The sequence below is a fragment of the Zalophus californianus genome, chromosome 3, assembly GCF_009762305.2.
Source record: "Zalophus californianus isolate mZalCal1 chromosome 3, mZalCal1.pri.v2, whole genome shotgun sequence".
Classification (NCBI taxonomy): domain Eukaryota; kingdom Metazoa; phylum Chordata; class Mammalia; order Carnivora; family Otariidae; genus Zalophus; species Zalophus californianus.
This window is the reverse complement of record NC_045597.1, coordinates 92,552,522-92,568,829: the sequence shown is the minus strand read 5'-3', so window position 1 is coordinate 92,568,829 and position 16,308 is coordinate 92,552,522. Positions and strand designations below refer to the sequence as shown.

The 16,308-nt window shown below is 46.9% G+C and overlaps 1 protein-coding gene across 2 annotated transcripts in view; it reads right to left on the bottom strand.

Annotated features, from left to right (window-relative positions):
* TFCP2L1 (transcription factor CP2 like 1) overlaps positions 1–15,329 on the bottom strand; it is a 57,332-nt gene extending 42,003 nt beyond the window's left edge. Inside the window, exons 1-3 of one of the 2 annotated variants that reach the window (XM_027589892.1) lie at positions 15,182–15,329; positions 14,543–14,572; positions 11,575–11,726 (exon numbers count right to left, since the gene is read on the bottom strand). In XM_027589892.1, the coding sequence (XP_027445693.1) occupies positions 11,575–11,726; positions 14,543–14,572; positions 15,182–15,243 (244 nt within the window). In that variant the 5' untranslated portion in view covers positions 15,244–15,329. The remainder of the gene's footprint in view (positions 1–11,574; positions 11,727–14,542; positions 14,573–15,181) is intronic. The other variant, XM_027589894.1, reaches the window with a different exon arrangement.
* Between the last annotated feature and the right edge of the window lie 979 nt (positions 15,330–16,308).

The window sequence follows — 16,308 nt, the reverse complement described above, 5'->3', positions numbered from 1 at the left end:
TGATACACTCCCCTGCTCTCTTTAGAGAAGATTACAGGAATGACAGCAACGTGGCATCGGACAAAAAGTCAAAAAACAGATACCAAGATGATCAGAGGTCATTTTGAAGAAACTCAACGACGCTATTAACATTTCCCTAAAAAGTCTAGAGAGTATTTCTCAAGTGACGTGAGGAAAACTACGCCCACAAAGCACCTGCGGTTCAAATCACAAGTCTGCGACCTGAGCAGGCGGCTCTGCAGTGTGGAGATGCACGGCGGGGGGGGGGGGGGGGGGGGGGGGGGGTTAGCGAGGGAGACTGGGAGAGCTCCATCTGGGATTCGGCACTGCCTGGGCTACATCAAGACCCTGACATCCAACTCTGCAAAGGACCACGGGGGAGGGCCCGTACTGCCGAGAAACAGGGAAGCTTCCAGAAGTGTAGGAAGGCATCGAGCTCGCACATCTAAATATTGGCTCCTGCGGGAAGATGGCCAAAGAAAGACCTGGAGAAATCCAAGGTGGATCAGCTCCCGTGAGAAAACGCTCAGCAAGCGTGCTGGTGGTTGTGCAGACGGACGGAAAACTCAAGTCGTGGAAGAAAATAAATGGCTGAATTCAAGTCAGAAAGGTAGCTTTTTCCAAGTAGCTCCTTGGTGCCTGCCCTTCCGCGGGACACGCAGGGCGGCGCCCAAGGTCACGTAATTAAATGAACCTTGTTTCTGATGCTTTGTCCTTTGGGGCCTTGCTGACCCCAGAGGCCACCCCTCCTAGGGCTAGACAGTTCGGGGATTATCAAAGCCTAGCTTCTGTGTCTTCCTTTCATATGCAAACCAACCAATCCAGACACCATGCCCCAATCACCTCCTCCTCCAAGGGTTTAAGCCCACCACCCACCACTATTTCTCTGCCTGAACCACTCCGGGGCCAGGTACCAGAGGATAGACAGCCCTTAGGCCCCAGAGCCACTCCTAAGCCTGTTCGCGAGGCCTCGCCCATTCCCTCCCCTGAACACCCCAATAAAGGCTCTTGCCCAGGTTTTCCCCTCAATTTCTCGGCCTCCTGACCAACTCTGGTGCTTCCCCACGGAGCCCTGCATGGAGGGTGTGCCCCCTCCTCTTGAGAACAGTGACAAACACGCTATCTTTCAATGGCAATTGTCTCCTTATCTGTTGGCCTCACAATGCATGAAAAACAAGAAAACCTGCATTTTAAACAGATGTGGACATCCCCCTGCATCATCAGGCCCCCTTGGGAGCTGGAGGGGTTAGCTGTGAGGGAGGGACAAAGGGTGCTGGGCAGACTGGATCCACAGGCACCATCCTCTGAACCTCTGCAAGCACAGCGGGGGATCTGAGGTATCTTCTCCAAATTCATTCTGATTGGGGCCTATTTATCGTGTTACTGAACTGATGCTGCATTGTTCTCATTTCTGTAACAGTGCTTCAGAATATAGATGGTATTAACATAATTTTTTTAAGATTTTATTCATTTATTTCAGAGAGAGCGCAGGAGGGGAGTGCGCAGGGAGAGAGCGGAAACAGTCCCCACTGAGCAAGGAGCAGGACTCAATCCGAGGGACCTTGAGATCATGACCTAAGCCAAAGGCAGATGCTTAACCGACTGAGCCACCCAGGCGCCCCTAACATAATTCTTATGAATATATCATTCCCAGGTCATTGGACACTCTGGAATTAGACCGTGTGTTACATGTTAACTTAATTAATTGATCCGCTCAAGTTTGACATAACCAGGAGACCTTTGAAACATTAAAAATCATTTCTCTATGCTGTGAGCTAAGAATAATCTGTATTATTCTTTCATAATTACAAAAATATTCTTACATAATAATGAATAATCATTATTCATTTCAATAAATGTTCGTTGGTTTGAGTGAAAATCAAAGAAACAACAAAAAAACCCAATCGGCAACCACACCCCCAGCTCACTTACTAGTATTTTTATTAGTTTACTAATTCATACATGAATCATGAGGAACTGACACTTGGGAAAGTGTTGTTCCTTATTTTGTTTTGTTTTTTTTTTAACCTGTGTTACTATGCTGTTTGTAAAATTCTTTGCTGATTAAACATTTCTAAATTTTACGTACCCAAAATAAAGTATCCTTGCATGGCAAAAAACAAACGAAAAACAAGCAACAAGTATTTCATTTAATTCTCAAAACAACACCTGAAGTGGGTGTTAGGTCTTCCACAGAAAACACGGGGTGACAACAGGTTCAGTGAGCCGGGAAAGGAGAGAGCCAGAACCGGAACCTGGGTGCATCCAAATTGAAAATTCCCCACTTTTTATCTGCCACCGAGTTTCTAAGAAAGGATCATTAATAGGGCCATCCAAACTGGTGTTACCAAGAAGGGGAAAGACTTTCTTAAATTTAACAACACACGCTGGATATCTTTCATGGATAAACTCAAGAATCTGCCCCATGCTCTTCCTGCTTGCCTAGTGTTCTACAAATGAAGGTTCCATATTCAATCAGTTAAGGTGGGACAATATGATGTAATAGAGGTGGATTCCTCCTTCATTCCTTACATACCAACATGAAGGCCAAAAGTGCCAAAGACTTAGAAAAAACATTTTTTAAAAACAGGCAAATAAATTAAAATCCTAAAGTAGAGAAGCTCTTTTCCATATGGGACATGAAGAAATACACAGAAAGAATCAAGGCAAAATCCGATAACCTGATCCCATAAAAAATTATAAAAACCTATATTGTGTAAAAGAACAAACAAATAAAAAATGAATGAAATAAATAAAAACATGGAAAAAATTTTTTTAAGATTTATTTGAGGAGTGCCTGGGTGGCTCAGTCTGTTAAGCATCTGCCTTTGGCTCAGGTCATGATCTCAAGGTCCCCAGATCGAGCCTGGCATTGGGAATCCCTGCTCAGTGGGGAGTCTGCTTCTCCCCTCTGCCTCTCCCCTCCCCCCTCGTGCCCTCTCTCCCTCCTTCTCTCAAATAAATAAATAAAATCTTAAAAAAAAATAAAGATTTGACAGAGATTGTGTGTGTATGCAGGGGGAGGGGCAAAGGGAGAGGGGGAGAGAGAATCTCAAGTAGACTGCCTGCTGAGTGTAGAGCCCTACACAGGGCTGGATCCCAGAACCCCAAGATCATGACCTGAGCCAAAATCAAGAGTCAGCCACTCGACCTACTGAGACACCCAGGCGCCCCTGGAAAAATACTTCTAACACAACATCCCAAATATGAAAAGAGCCTATATGAATAAACAAGGATAAAAAATCCCAGCTGAAAAATAGGTATATCACATGAAAAGCAAACAAAATAGTAATAACCAAAGAGCATAAAAAGTATATATATTCTGGGGCAGCCTGGCTGGCTCAGTCGGTGGAGCATGCGACTCTTGATCTCGGGGTTGTCCCCTGTCAGGTACAGAGATTACTTAAAAATAATATTCTTTAAAGATTTTATTTTTAAGTAATCTCTGTACCTAAAAAATATATACATATATATTCAATATCATCAAGGAAATGAAAATTACAACAGGAATACCTTATACTCTCCCCACTACTTTATGGTTTTTAAGGTTAAAAGGTTTTAAAAGGCAAAGGTATGGAAGAAGAGACATTCTTCATTCATTCAAAGAAGTCATGTACGCCGGGCACCGAGCTAGATAGAATAGCAGTGAACAAGGTCTTTGCCTTCCAGGACTTCATATTTCAGGTGTGGTAAGAGGAGAACTGCATGATAAGGCAGGAGGAAATAAACAATTCTTCAATACTTATTGTTCATAAAAGTACAAGTTAAGTACACCTTCATTGCAGGGCAATATGACAGCATCTATCAAAATGTTGTACCGGCAATTATTATGTCTAGATATTTATCCTGCAGATATTCTCACTCTTGCTTAAGCATAAGATATGTGTACATGCAAGCTCACTGGAGTGCTGGGTGTCATTCTGGAAAAAAAAAAAAATGGAAACAAGCCTGATGTTCCTCAAAAGAACAAATTACAGGACACCCATACAATGGGCCATAATGGAACTAGTGAAGATTAACTTCTGTTTTTCATTTTTGTAATGTACCCACATAGAAAGACTATGTTTTGTGGGGGGGGGAGCAAGTTGCTGAAAATATATAATGTGATCCCATTTATCTTAAAAAGAAAGGGGCACGGAGCACCTGGGTGGCTCAGTTGCTTAAGCATCTGACTCTTGATTTCAGCTCAGATCATGATCTCGGTGTCGTGAGACTGAGGCCTAAGCAGGGCTCCGTGCTAAGCGTGGAGCCTGCTTAAGATTCTCCCTCTTGGGCGCCTGGGTGGCTCAGTCGTTAGGAGTCTGCCTTCGGCTCAGGTCATGATCCCAGGGATCGGGTCCCACATGGGGCTCCCTGCTCCACGGGAAGCCTGCTTCTCCCTCTCCCACTCCCCCTGCCTGTGTTCCCTCTCTCGCTGTGTCTCTCTCTGTCAAATAAATAAATAAAATCTTTAAAAAAAAAAAAAGATTCTCCCTTTCCCTCTGCCCCTTCCCCGCCCCACTCGTACATGTGGATATGCGCACTCTCTCTCTTAAAAAAGGGGGGGGCACACACATTTCTACTAAGTATGTATGCCTGTGTGTCTATATAATTAGACATATGTGGGTTAATGCAGGGCTAAGAAAAATCTGGGAAGTGGGATTATGGAAAACTTTCTAGAGTACAAATTTCTGTGCCGTTTGCATTCTGTTTTATAGTAAGTATGTGCCATTTTTTTACTCAGGAAAAAAACAAAAGGGAAAAAAAGCATTTAAAAAAAAAAGTATGGGGCGCCTGGGTGACTCAGTTGGTTAAACGACTGCCCTCGGCTCAGGTCATGATCCTGGAGTCCCAGGATCAAGTCCCACATCGGGCTCCCTGCTCGGCGGGGAGTCTGCTTCTCCCTCTGACCCTCCCCCCTCTCATGCTCTCTCTCTCTCAAATAAATAAATAAAATCTTTTAAAAAAAAAAAAGTAATGTATTTAAGGATCACTTGGCTTACTCAGTTTATATTCCCAAACTTCAAGCTAAAAATTAATCTGGAAAGAAAACGTCAGCTATGGAGAAAGTGTAACAAGTAATCCTTTGCCTCATTCCTTAAATTCAAAGTCACTGACGTAACTGGGGAGAGGGGGCAATGTAACTGTGCTTACCACCTGCCAGACACTTGTTACTTAATTCTCAAGGCCACACACAAATGAAACCATCCCAATTCCACAGGTGAGGAGTCTGAGGCTTCTCAAGATTAAGTGACTTCCCTAGAGTAAAAGCTGGTGAAAAGGCAACGGCCATCTGTCCTGGTTTGGGAGCAGAAGACAGGACTGCCCTGCCCCGAGCTCTTATCTCCCTGGCCAATTCCCTCAGGTCACCGTGGGTGGAGAACATGGGGGGGGGGGGGAAGCAACTGATTATGGTTTTCTGTTCAAGGAGGCATTTTCTACCCCCTCCATTCCTTCACAGTTATCTCCCCCACTCACCCTCAGAGCTGCATCAGGAGTAGCAGGTGACAGTCACCGCTCCCAGAAATGCCGGGGGGGGGGGCGGTCTCCCCTTTCATAACTCCCGTTATCACATCACACTGCTCAACCATTCCCCAGGCTTGCCTAATTGCATGACACAGGAGAGAAAAGCAGATTTCACATCTCTCAGCTTATCTGTAAAATGGGAATAATACCTTTTGAGAGAAGTATTCAAAAGAGAATATCAGAAAGTGTAAATTCTACAGTGCCAAACAAAGGATCACACTAAAGGCTGAGGTCCTTGCACAAAGCTTTACTTGGCTGAGGATCCAAGCAAAGTAATCCTCCATAAAACAGCTGACATCATTTAGGGAGGGGTCGAAGTTAAAGATAGGATTTTAACAACCTGTGTAGGAAATGTCTCCTCCAGGTTATGTCCATTATCTGGTTGTACAGTGAATGAAGAATGAAAAAGTTCAGCAGGCCTTCTTGGCTTTAATCTGTTCCAAAGTTAACACCCTGCAGTTCCAAAAGGTACAATTCTTAGTTCTAGAACCAACCCTGTGTTAATCTTTGAATTAGGAAAAGGATAAAAATAGTAAAAAATTTCAAAGTCCCAATTTGATAACCTTGTTAACTTCCAAAATAGAATTAGGGTAGGGGGTAGGGAAAAAAAATCTGTCTGTCTATCTATCTATCTATCTATCTATCTATCTATCTATAGCATTAAGGTAAACAAGTGTCTACTTTATCATTAATAATGACCAATATGTGAGCGCTTCCTATGTGCCAGGCACTGAGAGCGTAAGTGACTTGCCCAGGTGGCTGCCCAACAGCTCAGCCTCAGCAAGGCAGCTGGGGAACTTGGCCAGCTGGTCTACCGCTCGAACCATATCATTGACACTCTTTTGTGTTCCCCGAACCTTAGCCATCCTAAACCACTCAGGGTTCTGGCACAGACAGAGTGCTTAAATGCACCCCCATCCCACCCCTGCACACACACACACTTCATTGCCTTTGCTTATTATGGCTTTTCTTTCTTCTCGCTAAGCCATTCTCTCCTTCCAAAGGACAGGAAGTTTCATTCCATAAATGAATGAAAGTAAGATTCCTGTAAGAATGCATTACTATAATAAGATCCAAGGGCCATTCTTGCAAAGCTGTTCCTTATCTCCAAGACAGAATTCCCACAGATACTGCCTGGGGTTCTCTTTCCACTCTTCTCCCTGACTCCTCCCCCACAGCACACTTCTACCCCTTCCTTCCTGCTCCAACCTTCAGGAAAGATCTGGCCACTGACAGAAAGGTTGATCTGGGACGCTGCAGACCTCCATGCAACAGCCGGCCACCCATTCCTTAGGACTCCATGTCACAAGAGGAAGACACAATTTGTTTTACAAATTGTTTTCACCATACATAAAATTAGCCACTGGGCTTGGTGACAAGGCACCACAGGTAACACACTGGCTTGACACTGCACTGAGAAGTGAACATCTGATGGTTTCAAGGTCTTACAGCCAGAACATGCCCTCATGTTTTCAGAGAACTTTGAAAACACCATTACAAGGAAGAGGGTATGGCACGGCCTCAGAGAAATAGCGTAATAGACATCACAGAGCCGATGCAATAAACGTCAAATACTATTAACAGCTAACTCTTCAATTAACCAAAAAAAGGTTTTGACTGATGTGTCAAAACTATGGTTTTTAAGTGAATCAATGACTATTTGTCATATGACATGGAAGTAGAGGCTACTTTAAATAAGATATGCTGAAAAAGATAACTCAGTTCAGCATTATTAATAACAGCAACAAAAAGGGAGGAGAGAAAAAATAAAATGGAAATAAAATAAGTCATGCCTATTGTTTAATTTTCCAAGTATCTATAGAGCACCTACTTCAGTGTCAACACACCAAGCTTGATACAATGTTTAAAAAAAGACAGATATAACTGCCCGGCTAGCTCAGTCGGAAGAGCATGAGACTCTTAAAAAAAAGACGGATATGACATAATAAAATTTAAAAAAAAAACAGATATGGCTCTGCCCTCATAGAGTTTCCATTCTATTATGGGAGACAGACATTAAAATAATTACATTGTGGGCGCCTGGGTGGCTGAGTCATTAAGCGTCTGCCTTTGCCTCGGGTCATGATCCCAGGGTCCTGGGATCGAGCCCCGCATCGGGCTCCCTGCTCCGCGGGAGGCCTGCTTCTCCCTCTCCCACTCCCCCTGCTTCCGTTCCCTCTCTCGCTGTCTCTCTCTGTCAAATAAATAGAATCTTTAAAAAAAATAAAATAAAATAATTACATTGTGTATTTTCTTCCAGCAGTTATGCCACTATGCTCTCCTAAATAACAAAAGAGAAATAGCGAAATAATATGCAGACATCTTAAGTGACGGTAAAGAGGTTTCAATAATGACAGAAAATGGGGCACCTCGGTGGCTCAGTTGGTTAAGCGGCTGCTTTCAGATCCAGTCATGATCCCATGATCCCAGGCTCCTGGGATGGAGCCCCGAGGCTGGTTCCCTGCTCAGCCGGGAGTCTGTTTCTCCCTCTTCCTCTGCTCCCTCCCTTTTCCCCCCTCTCCTCATGCCCTCTCTCTCAAATAAATAAAATCTTAAAAAAAAAAACGACAGAAAATGTTATTACAAGAATAGTATTTAATAAAATCATGAAATGGGGGCGCCTGGGTGGCTCAGTCGTTAAGCGTCTGCCTTCGGCTCAGGTCATGATCCCAGGATCCTGGGATCGAGCCCGCATCGGGCTCCCTACTCCGCAGGAGGTCTGCTTCTCCCTCTCCCACTCCCTCTGCTTGTGTTCCCTCCCTCACTGTGTCTCTCTCTGTCAAATAAATAAATAAAATCTTTAAAAAAAAAAATCATGAAACAATTTCATGAAGTATATGATCTCATCGATGTAAAGAAAAAGGTATACGAAGGAGGTTCGGTAATTATAAAATCCATCTGTAAGAATATATGACTGAGATTACTAAGAAAAATGATGAAAGGAACTCCTACACTTGAATGGGGAAACAATTTCCAAGCCACAATGAATAGTTCAGTGTGAAATGGGGCAAGAATCAGTGAATCTCAGGGCTAGCTACAGGACATATACCTCTACAAGGGTCTGTTTCTGGACTAATACTCTAGAATACAGCTTTTTTAATGTTGCAAAGTGGTATTTGAAGCCAGTGAGAAAAGGATAAACTAGGCAATAGCTAGCAGGTTGACTATTTAGAAAAATAAACAAAGTTAGACCTTTATATCACATCATAAATTCCAAATGCAACATGACAATATAAATCTCACTGGTAAAGCTGAAATAAATAAATATATATATATAATGCAATAATAATTCAAAACATCACTAGATACCTAATTATTAAGTTTCATAAAAACATTCCAAATGCATTTCAATGTTAAAATTTAGAAACCATGAAATGAAATTTAGGAAACTACTATGTGATTGTGGGGTGGGGAGGCATTCTTAGAATAGAAGAAAAACTATTTTAAAAGACTGTAGGATTTTACAATAGACATTTCAAATAAATTTTTACACAGAAAGAAACATGACATAGATCCCACAACATGAATATAGTTATCACAAAATAAATATAGTTGAATGGCCAGCAACCAACAAGGAAAAATATTTGCAACGTATAAGAACTAAAGGTTTCATAGTTTTCATATATGGTGTGCTCTTACAATCAACAAGATAAAAAAAGATATAAACATCCCAAAAGAAAAATGTGCAAAGAACATGAACATAATTGGTGGAGAAATTTAAAAGACTCAGAAACCTATTTTATAATATTCGACCACAGTGGCTGATACGTGCTAGTTTATAATAACCACAGTGATAGAAACGCTGTTTTAAGTTCTATGTTTCACTACTCAGATGAAAAGACACAATGTCCAATATTGGGAAAGGCTAGCATATGAGATGGGGCATTCTGCTGAGACGGCAATTTGGTAAAAATGAGTCAAAAGCCTTATTCAAATCCTTCAGTCCAGTAATCCTACTTCAAAGATAATTTATTATTATTTTTTAAAAAACATTTTACACAAAGACAACAACTCAGGGCTAAGTGTCCCCCCCCCATGAAACTGATGAAAGCCACAGACCTGTAACACATAATACTATGCACGCATTACAAAAATTTAAGTTCTCAAAAGCATTCTGAGTGAAATGAGAAAAGCTCATAAATCTAATAAATGAAAAGAAGACATACATCTGGAGCAGGATCAGTTCTAAAAGACGCATACACAAAATATGTGTGGAAATCAGGCTAGCAGTGGTCCTCAGCTGAAATCAGCAGAAATTTCAATTTTTTTTTCCTTCTCATCTTCTTCCTTATACGTGTCTAAATCATCCAAATTTTCTATAATGAGCATGTTACTTTAATAATCAGGAAAATGCAACTTAAAAAAATATCTGAAGTAAATACACCAAACTGACACAGGATGGTAAGACCATAAGGCAACTCTTTTCCCCTCTGTTTCAACTTTTCTATACTGAGCCAAGGAGAAACTCTTAAAAAGGCCTAGCATGCGGACTGTCAAACATGGCCCAAAGTTGGCTGATTACAGGGGGCAGGGGTGGAGGGAAGGGGGTGGGTGGGAAGGCCTTGCAGAGGAGGCAAAGGTGGGTGGCCAGTGCACCCTCAGTGTCCCCCTCAGTGTCCCGGGCCAGCCATGGAGCCCCAGACCACGCACTCACTCCTCAGCACCAGAGGACGGGGCCAGGAACAAGACCAGCCTCGGAGCTCAGTGCTCTGTGAACATCAGCCAATCTCTTCAGGCTACCTTTAGGCAAAAAAGCAGAGGCCCAGAGAGGAAAGCAAAGCTCCGCAAGCTGGGAGAAAGAAAGAAAGAAAATGGCCAAAGCCACTCCGCAGACAAGCAGTGAGGCACAGAGGTACCCCTCCACAGGGCCTGAGTCAGGCGCCCTGCTGCTAACCGAGCTTGGGCTTGTCAACCAGCGGAGGCCACAGAGCTACCCGCAGGGAGCATCGTGCCCTTCCACTGGGCCACATCAACCACAGCAGGGGGCTGCTTCCATCCCCAGGCCAACGCAGAGCCACCTGCTAACTCGGAGGTGGCAAGCCAGCAGAGGACAAGCCTGATGACCGGGCTGGATTCCCAACCCCCAGGGGCTCTCCAAATTAAGGTCTCCAAGTTCTACAGAACCAATGAAGCCCCGGGAAGACCAACTGCTTCCACACGGCAGCTCCCCTGCAACTCAGTGCCACCCTAGAGCGCACCGCATTCCCCTGCCCCTCTGCTCTGCCCATTTAAAAACCTAGGGGCAATTAAGCCACTTGATGCCAGGGTGTCTACGAGGTGACCCAGGAAGGAAGTGCAATAAACACATACACACGATCACACAGAAACCACAAAAAATACCATCTGTTAGGACACTGATCCACGTGTCCTGATAAAGGGAAGCAGCAACTGAACAGCCATTATCATACCAGGCACTTTAAACGGGTGCATTCTTTCAAATGTCGCAAAATTACACTTCTCAGTTTACACAGGCCAACACGGAGCCAAAGAGAAAAAGGAAAGGCAGCTCAAAGTCACGGCGTGAGGAAGTGCTAGAGTGCAGATTCAAACGTCAAAGCCCGTGCCACCTGCCTGAGGACACAGCGGGCGGTCCTGTCGCCACCGCCACACGCGTGGAACCCAGCCCCCGGTGCTGTGTGAGGACGGGGCCGACCTTCCCACCACTGCAGCTCCAGAAGGGACCACAGACCTCGTATACCTAAGGTGCTCAATCTATGTCCAGGAAAGGACACCGGTCACGGTCACAGTAAACAGCAGCCCTAACGATGGCTGCTGATCACTGAGCCTCCGCCCCGTCGGGGACCGTGCAAGAACTGTTGCCTCCCTTACCCACAGTTGGCTGAGCAACTCTAGAGCTGATGCGCCCACTTTTCAGACGAAGACGCGGAGGCTCAGGGAGGTCTCAGCGCTGGGAAACGGAATCTCCCTGACACACCAGTCTCCTTCCCAGCCAACCCCACTGTGACCAGGTAAGGAAGCCCAAACGCGTCATCCGGGTCCGCTCCCCACTCCTGCTGGGAGGTCTTCCCAGCCCCACCCACCACCCCCACCCCGCGTGGCGGGCGCTACCTTGGTTGAGATAGGTCAGAGTCTCTTCGTGCAGCTTCACTGCGGGCGACGTGGCCGCGCACAGCACGTACTGCAGGGGCGGCAGGCGGGCCTCGTTCTCGGGGGACAGCTGGGGCTCCTCTTGCTTGAAGATGGGCAGAGCGAGCACATCACTGCAACACACAGGAGCGGGCAGTCAGGCGCCCAGTGGCAAGGACAGAGCGCAGTTGCAGAAGCGGGTCCTGACCAGGGAGGGGCATCAATGGCAACACAGCCAAACCCGGGGCAGTGTGCTTGGGGGGGTAAGGGGGGGCATCCCAGACCCACACGTCACCGGCCCTCCAAGAGGCTCATTTCAAACCAGGCCAACCAATCCTTGAGGAGTCTGTTTTTCACTCAATGGCCCTCCAGAGAGTTACTGAATCAAATCATGGAGGCAAAAATGCCAAGTTATCTAGTATCTACAAATTACAGAAATCTCTGTGACAAGGGAAGGGGACCGGCAGCAATGGAGCGAACTTTAAATGCCGCATGGTTTCCATCCACAAGAGATGCCTCATTATGTAGTCTTGCTCTTAGCCTAAGAATCTGAACAAAAAATTTCATTTTTTTTTAAGTAAACTATTCTACTCCTTGGCAGCTTCTCAGACCAATTCAACCCTGTCCTCAGGGATCTGTAAACTATGCAAATGGAACTGCATTTCACTCATCCGGGCTGTGACAGCCCACCACCCCCAACATTCAAATAAAAATGGACAGTTGGCCCATAATCCTGATTTTAAGGGTCAACACTAATATCTCCTAAAGGCAAAACGAGAAGGAAAGACCTCGGTTTTAATTCCGTTTTCTTATTCAAATGCAAAATATCAAGATGCTCAGAGATACTTTTCCTCCACCTCTGAACAGAACTCCCCGCCATATCCAAAAAAAAAAAAAAAATCAGCCTCACATCAGCCTAGGACTTGACTCTAGATGTACTTTTTAAATGCCCTCACATGGGAAAAAGAAATTCTTGAGAATATGAATGACCTGTGAGCAGGAGAGGCTTTAAGACCTCTAAATTACAAGCCACCTAGAAACAGGTGCCCCCAAAAGTGCTGTGTCCTTATCTTGATAACCCTCCTCCCTCTGAGTGTCCCGCGTTAGGGATCAGATTCACCGACCCCACTTCACTATATAAACAGTAGTCACTGGTACAATCTGTTCCTCGTACAACACAATAAACCAGTAGTCTCTAAAACACAAACCCGGCACACACCCCAGCAATCCCAAACAATTCTCAGAAGTTCAAGTCTGGCCTGGAGCACACCTGGAAGCTCTCCTGTGTGGGGGCCGCCCCTGCCACCATCCCCAGCCCAAAGACAGGAGCAGTGCTGTCTTGGCTACCCCCACACCACCCCTTCCTTTTGCCACCCTGGCGCACACTCCCAGCCCAAGCGGTTATCTGGGAACACAGGAGAAGCAAGCAGGCCTGCTCACCTGGGGATTGCATAATTTCATGTTTGCCCAGACCGTGTTAAGTTAATAATCCATGGGCTGCTGCCTTTAAATTTAAAAAAAAAAAAAAGAAAGAAAGAAAGAAAAGGAAAGAAAAGTAGGGGTGGTAAGAATCATCACTCACCAGTAATTTGTTTCAAGCCTGGCATCCTTACTTGCCAAGGAATAAAAGTCACGAGAACATCAAACAGAAAAAAGGAAGAAAGGAGTAAAGGCCACTACCTTCGTAAGGTCAGACAACTTGCAGAGGTTCTGCAGAGTAAGGAGATGACCAAAAGTAAAATATATAAACCAAGGAAAAGGACAAGACTCTCACTCTAGAGTTGGGGGAACCAGTGGCATATTCACTGACCCTCACTTTGGCCTTCACTGAGGTCAGACTCTAAAAGGGTGAAAATCCCAGGTTCCAAGACATGAAATTAAAAAAAAAAAAAAAATTTTTTTTAACAGCATGGACCAAATGCTTCCTTATCCACGGTCCCTAAATGACCCAGAAACCAATATGGCTTTCTGGCACCTTTTACCCCAATTTCCACCCCACCTCCCAACCCCTAAACAATACCAAAATCCTAAAAAGGTATCTAAGGAATTCCATAGACCAATTTCCATTTCAGAAGCAGAAGCACCTCCCATACAAGGGGAGAACTATTTCCTAATGGGATGACATTTTAAGTATCCAGGAAGTTTTACACACACTCACATTCCACTCAAGGTCACCTTCACACTCATTTTTTTTTTAAGATATGGCAACATATTTAATGGCCACAAACTAAAATTTAGGCAAAACCACAACCATAACCCATCACACAGTACAATAAAAGCGGACTCCATTGTAGCATTTCATGCAGGTGAATGGACACAATTTTCTGCAGACTCTTAACATCTGCCCCGTGGACTTCTGACATCCCCCAGAGCAGCTTCCCTCTGGTGACATTTCCATGGTCTGTAAGGAAGGCCATCATTCCTTAATTAAGATGTGAGACTTTGGCCGCCTCCCACTACTCAGGCCCATGAATAAAAAACAGAGGACACATCAGTTAAACCCAATCACTTCTTTTCTTCTGGAACGGGGATGTCTTCAGAGAGGACTAGCGGACACATACGTATCAGAAGCCAGGACTTCCAAATAACGTGTACTGCTAAATCTGAGTGGGAACTTCTTGGGAGGGAAGAAAAAAAAAGGGCACTCAGAATGGCTCTCACTTCGGGGCTGTTGGCACCAGCGATTCCTTCCACCTCACAATTCACTTTCTCTAAGCCCATACCAAATGCCCTTTGGGTTAAATTAGACACATTTCATAAACTGTGACTAGGATGGAAATAAAGACAGGCTAAAGCTGGTTCAGGCGAGTTCAGTAAATGAAATGACTGCCCATTAGTGCCCAGCCAGCTGCAGAACAGGGAAAAACAATCCTCCAGGAACTGAAGCTAACGGGCTCCTGACTTCCTTAAAGGGGATAGGAGAGAACTTTGAAAAACAAGGCGGACTTACTTTTCCCTTTGAAGAGCACTAGTCAAGTCCCTGCAGAAGAAGAAAGATTTCCATCAAGGGCAATAAATGTGCCGGCCGCAGGCCAATACACGCAAGACCACCTGGAGGGAGGGGGCAACCTGTCCCTGAGCCCCCGCCCGCGGGGCCGCGAGAATGAAGCGCAAGGTCGGCCCTCGCCACTCACTCGCCGGCCCGCCCAAGGACACCGGAGAGGGCGCGAGGCTCGGAGAGGGACCCGGACAGAGAGGGGCAAAGAGCAGGGGGCGAGGCTTCCCCACGACGGGCACCGGACTGATGGTAGGAAGTGTCCTCTGCTCCGACGCGAGCCGGGAGAAGAGGGACGGGGGAGGCGGACGGAGCGGGAGGCGCGGCCAGCCAGCACGTGTGTGCTCCGCGCCCGCCAGGGTGGTCAAGGGAGGACGGGTCCCGCCGGAGTCCGTCCCCAGGCGGGACTCTGGGCGATGTCCCTCCCAGTCCCCAAAGGGCGGACAGCCGGGGGTGGTTGGGGGAGGCCAGGGCGCAGGGAGGGCGCTCGGGACCCAGGACCCTGCGGCTCCCGCCCCACCCGGGGACGTCCGACGGCGCCTCGCCCGCCGGCCCCGGCCGCGCCCCGTCCAGCCGGGGCGGCGCGGCCCTTACCGCAGGTAGCTGCCGGAGTTGTGCTGGTTGTAGTGCTCGGGCTGCGTGTGCCAGAACAGCATGGCTGCTGCTCCGCGGCCGCCGCGCCCCAGGCGTGGCAGCGAAACAGCGGCGAGCCGCGCCGAACTCGCCCGGTCCCCTGGAAGCCGCGCTCCCAACCCGCGGTGCCGGCCGGCCCGGCGCATTTATGGACGGCTCGGGGGCGGGGCCACGGCCGGACCCGCCCCCCCTCGGGCCGCGCGGCGGGGCGGGGGCCTCCGGAGGCCGCGCACCTGGCTGACCCGCTCGGGCGCGCCCTTCCCGGGAGCGAGCGCGCCTCGGGTCTGCGGGACAGGAGGGGGCGGCGCGGCCTCGGACTGGGGCTGAGGCCCGGCCTCCTCTCTCGCCCCCGAGGGCGGGGCCCAGGGGACCCTCACCGCCGCCCCGACGACCTCCCGCGTTTACCCCGCGCGCCGCCCTCGACTCTGCTGCGCCCAGGGCGGGTCCCCACAGTGACACCGCGGCCGGGGAGAGGCTGCCCTGAGCTTGGACGTTAGGGACCCTGGACCAGACACCGTCCGCCCCCTTACCTTGCTCTTGTTTTTTCATTTCACTTTACACTCTCTGAAATCGCGGTACTTTTTATTTTTGTTCATTGATTGTCTTTTCCACTACAATGTAAGCTGCGAGAGGGCAAGGCTTGGACTCCAATTCATCGTGTTTTCCCATTGCCTAGAAAAGTGCTTGGGAAATAGTAAGTGCTCTCCATAAATATTTGTTGAATAAATATGAAAAAAAAGGAGTGCATCGAGGGGGTAATCAGAGAAGGCTTCCTGAAGGAGGTGACATTGAGCCGAGGCTTTACAAACATGGAGGAAGCATCTCTGAACATCTGGAGGGAAAGTGGGTCCAGGCCCTAGTAATTGCCAAGGCAGACCAACTTTAGCATGACTGGGGCTGGGTGACCAAGGGGATAAGGAAATAAGGTGAGAGAGGTGGACAGGGCAGATCACAGAGGGCCTGGCAGGGCCTGGCACGGAGCTGAGATTTCTCAGTGTGTTTTCAGAAGAGGAGGTGAATATGTGATTTGCCTTTTGGAAAGATCAGTCTGGAAGAAGTGTAGGCAGTGGATCATGGAGGGGAGGGGA